Below are 3,431 nucleotides of genomic sequence, written 5' to 3' on the forward strand. Positions count from 1 at the left end.
TAGCTGCCGTTGAGTACAAATATGTCTTCAAACTTCTCATACTTATCTTCAAATGTATGGCTACTATATTCTCTAACAATATACATTGCACTTTGCATAGCTAGAAAGAATACAAAAAATAGGACAATTTCTGTCCCTAATAGACATTTACAAGTTCCCAATAAATATCTATTGACAAGTGATTAAGTAAAAAAAAGGGAAAAAAAAAGTCCCAACAAAAACAAATGTTAGAAAGTCATGCTTAAACTTACTTCATAAATTCTCGAAGAGGAGAATCGAGATATGTTAATAAGCGCAACATATGAATCATAAATAATCCCCCCATTGGCATCCAAATTGTTGACCAAGTATTATCTCATTTCTCAATCACTAAAGAGTAAAGAGATAGCCCTACTGATGATAACAGCAGCCAGCATTAACAGACACTTTGGTTATATAGCAAATCATTGTTTTTACTTGAATTTATACCTTCCATATTAGACTCATCAGATCCAATAACTTTTTGTGTTCGAGGGTTATAACCTACCCTTTTCATCTCTGTAGTTAAACTTTCTATTGCACCATAGATTTCTTCGGACTGACGGTGTGAATGATCACCTGAAATAAATGAATGAATTTTGTGATCAACTTCAATCCAGCTGCATCCGGGCTGCTTTTTGAGTCTCAGATCTTTAATTTCTGATCTAACTCTAGTAACTTCATTCTGTTTCCCAAAGCCTTCATATATGTTTGAAAGGAGGACACGGTAACTTATGCATGTAGGATCAAGTTCGAAAATGTGTTTAGACACAAGTTCTGCCAGCTTTTCATTGCCATGAGTTTTGCATGATCCAAGCAATGAACCCCATATGAGATCATCTGGGACACAAGGCATGGTCATTATCAGATCATAAGCCTGCTTTAGATGGCCGGCTCGGCCCAAAAGATCAACAATGCAAGTATACTGCTCAACTCGAGGCTCAAGTTTGTGATCTTCAACCATGCTTTTAAAACATTTCAATCCCATATCAACCCTGCCTGTGTGACTGCATGCAGAAAGAAGAGCTGTAAAAGTTGCATGGTCGGGCTTCATGCCTGTTTCTGTCATCTTCTTGAACAAAACAAACATTTCATCTGTATGGCCATGCATTCCAAATCCTAAAATAATTGAATTCCAGGATACTTTATCTCTTTCGAGCATTTTCTCAAATAGAGTTGTTGAGCTGTCTATGTCTCCACATTTGGCATAGGTAGCTATTAGAGAATTGCTCACTGAAACATTAGACTCAATCCCACGCCGTAATAAGTAACAATGTATTTCCTTGCACAGGATCATGACTGAAAACCTAGCACATACAGAGAGAATACATGAGGCTGTGACACTATTGGGTGCAATTTGTTCAGATTGCATTTCACAAAAAGCCTTCAATGCTTTATCTGCACACTCATTCTGGGCATAACCAGATATTAAGGAATTCCATGATACCAAATCCCTTGCTGGTAATCTCTGGAAAACCTTTTGAGCAGATTCAATATCTCGGCATTTTGCATACATATCAACAAGTGCACCACCAATAAACATATTGTCATCAAACCCTGTTTTTATCGCCAAGCCATGGATTTCCATGCCTCTTGAATTAAGAGTCAAGAATGAGCATGCTCGCAACACAGCCAGAAGCATGACAGAGTCAGCAAAGCCATAATTTGATAAGAATGTATAGAATAATTCCAATGCCTCAGCAGCACAACCACACTGAGCACAATTTGAAATTACTGCACCCCACATGACCAAGTTACGATTTTGAGAACTCCTGAAAATTTTCAAACCAGTTTCAGGATCACCACATTTAAAGTACATGTCTATGAGAGCTGTTTCAACTCTTACATTGTAATCTAGCCCAAAGCTGACAATGCATCCATGCATTTGTTTTCCTACTGCTAAATCTGACAACTGGGAGCACAAAACTAAAACAGCCACCAAAGTAGAAGAATCTGGTGTAGTCCCCATTGCCAACATATCAAGGAACAAGTCCAATGCTTGCAATGAGCACCCATTTGAGACATAGCCCAAAATCATCACATTCCATATCACCGCATTTCTTCGGCTTGATTCATTGTCAAGAATTCCCTTGAATACATGTTCTGCAGTCCTTACATCTCCACATTTCATGTACATTTCAATCAATCCGCTGACCAAAAACTCTTCAACATTCAACCCACTTTTCACAACAAACCCATGAATCTCTCGCCCATGAATCAAAGACTTAATTGAAGAACACGCAGAGAGAGCTGAAAGGCAAGCTACCCGATTTGGGTACACACCATATTCCCAAATCATCATGCTAAAAGTTATCAATGAACCCATGTAATCCCCAGATTGGTAAAACCCAGATATCATCGAGTTCCAAGAAACCGGATCCCTCTCACCCATTTCCTCAAACATCTGCACTGCATCCTCAACTGCACCGCATTTCAAATACACACTCAAAAGCGAATTCCCAACAGAAACATCATTCAAAACTCCTAACTTCAACACATGCCCATGAACTTGTTTAACCTTGTCTACGTCACAAAGCCCACCAAAAGCCTTAATTAAACATGGAAAGAACCTAAATTTCTCAGCCTGAAATCCATCACATTCAAACATCTTAAGATAAACCCTGATTGCATTTTCAAACAATCCATCATCTACACACTCCTTAATCAACTTACTAGCTGAAGAAACACTATTAGAAGGCTGGTTATGCAAAAGGTGAGTCTTAACTATTGATTTCTGAGATGGGTTTTCTTGGAACTGTATGGAAGTGCTACAATTCTGAAACTTTGTGCTATAACACAGTGAAGAAGCTCTTTTGCCATAAAGGGCATGGCTGAGTGAGTAGTGGGTTACCTTAAATGGTCTTAGAGGGTAGCTTTGGTCCTTGCAGTGACCGTTAGGTGAGCCCAGTGGTGGCAAGATTGCCATTGTTGCAAAGGCAGAATCCTCAGAAACCAAAACCCATCTCATCTTGGTCGGTCAAATCCATGGAAAACACTTTCGATGGAACCAACGCACAAACACAACCAGCAGAAACGACTGTTCTTTGATTTTCGTAAACTAACTTATAAAATGGTGTCGTTTTTTCAGTTTTGTTTGAAAATACTAAAGTGCCCTGCCTTTTTGTGTGTGTGTGTGTGTGGGTGGGGGGTGTGAAAGTACCCTGCCTTCTTCTTTAGTGCAAATAGGGCCGTAAACGAGTAAAATTTTGCTGAGCAGTGCTTGTTTGAGCTTGACTCATTAATAAAAATTAAAAGTTCAAGCTTAACTCGAGCTTGAGATAAGTCTTAAAACAATATTTGAATTCGAGTTCATGAGAAAGCCAAAAAGTTTGAACTCGGCTTAGCTTGATTAATTAGTCAAATCAAGTTCCAGCTTAATATCAAGCTCAAACTCGAGCTCGAGCTCAAGTCAA

At 38.8% G+C, this 3,431-nt stretch overlaps 1 protein-coding gene across 1 annotated transcript; it reads right to left on the reverse strand.

Annotated features, from left to right (window-relative positions):
• LOC142630949 (putative pentatricopeptide repeat-containing protein At3g01580) lies at positions 1-3,041 on the reverse strand. The gene has a single exon (XM_075805010.1). The coding sequence runs from the start codon at positions 2,984-2,986 to the stop codon at positions 416-418; it is 2,571 nt and encodes an 856-aa protein (XP_075661125.1). The 5' UTR covers positions 2,987-3,041; the 3' UTR covers positions 1-415.
• Between the last annotated feature and the right edge of the window lie 390 nt (positions 3,042-3,431).

The sequence above is a fragment of the Castanea sativa genome, chromosome 4, assembly GCF_040712315.1.
Source record: "Castanea sativa cultivar Marrone di Chiusa Pesio chromosome 4, ASM4071231v1".
NCBI classification, from domain to species: Eukaryota; Viridiplantae; Streptophyta; class Magnoliopsida; order Fagales; family Fagaceae; genus Castanea; species Castanea sativa.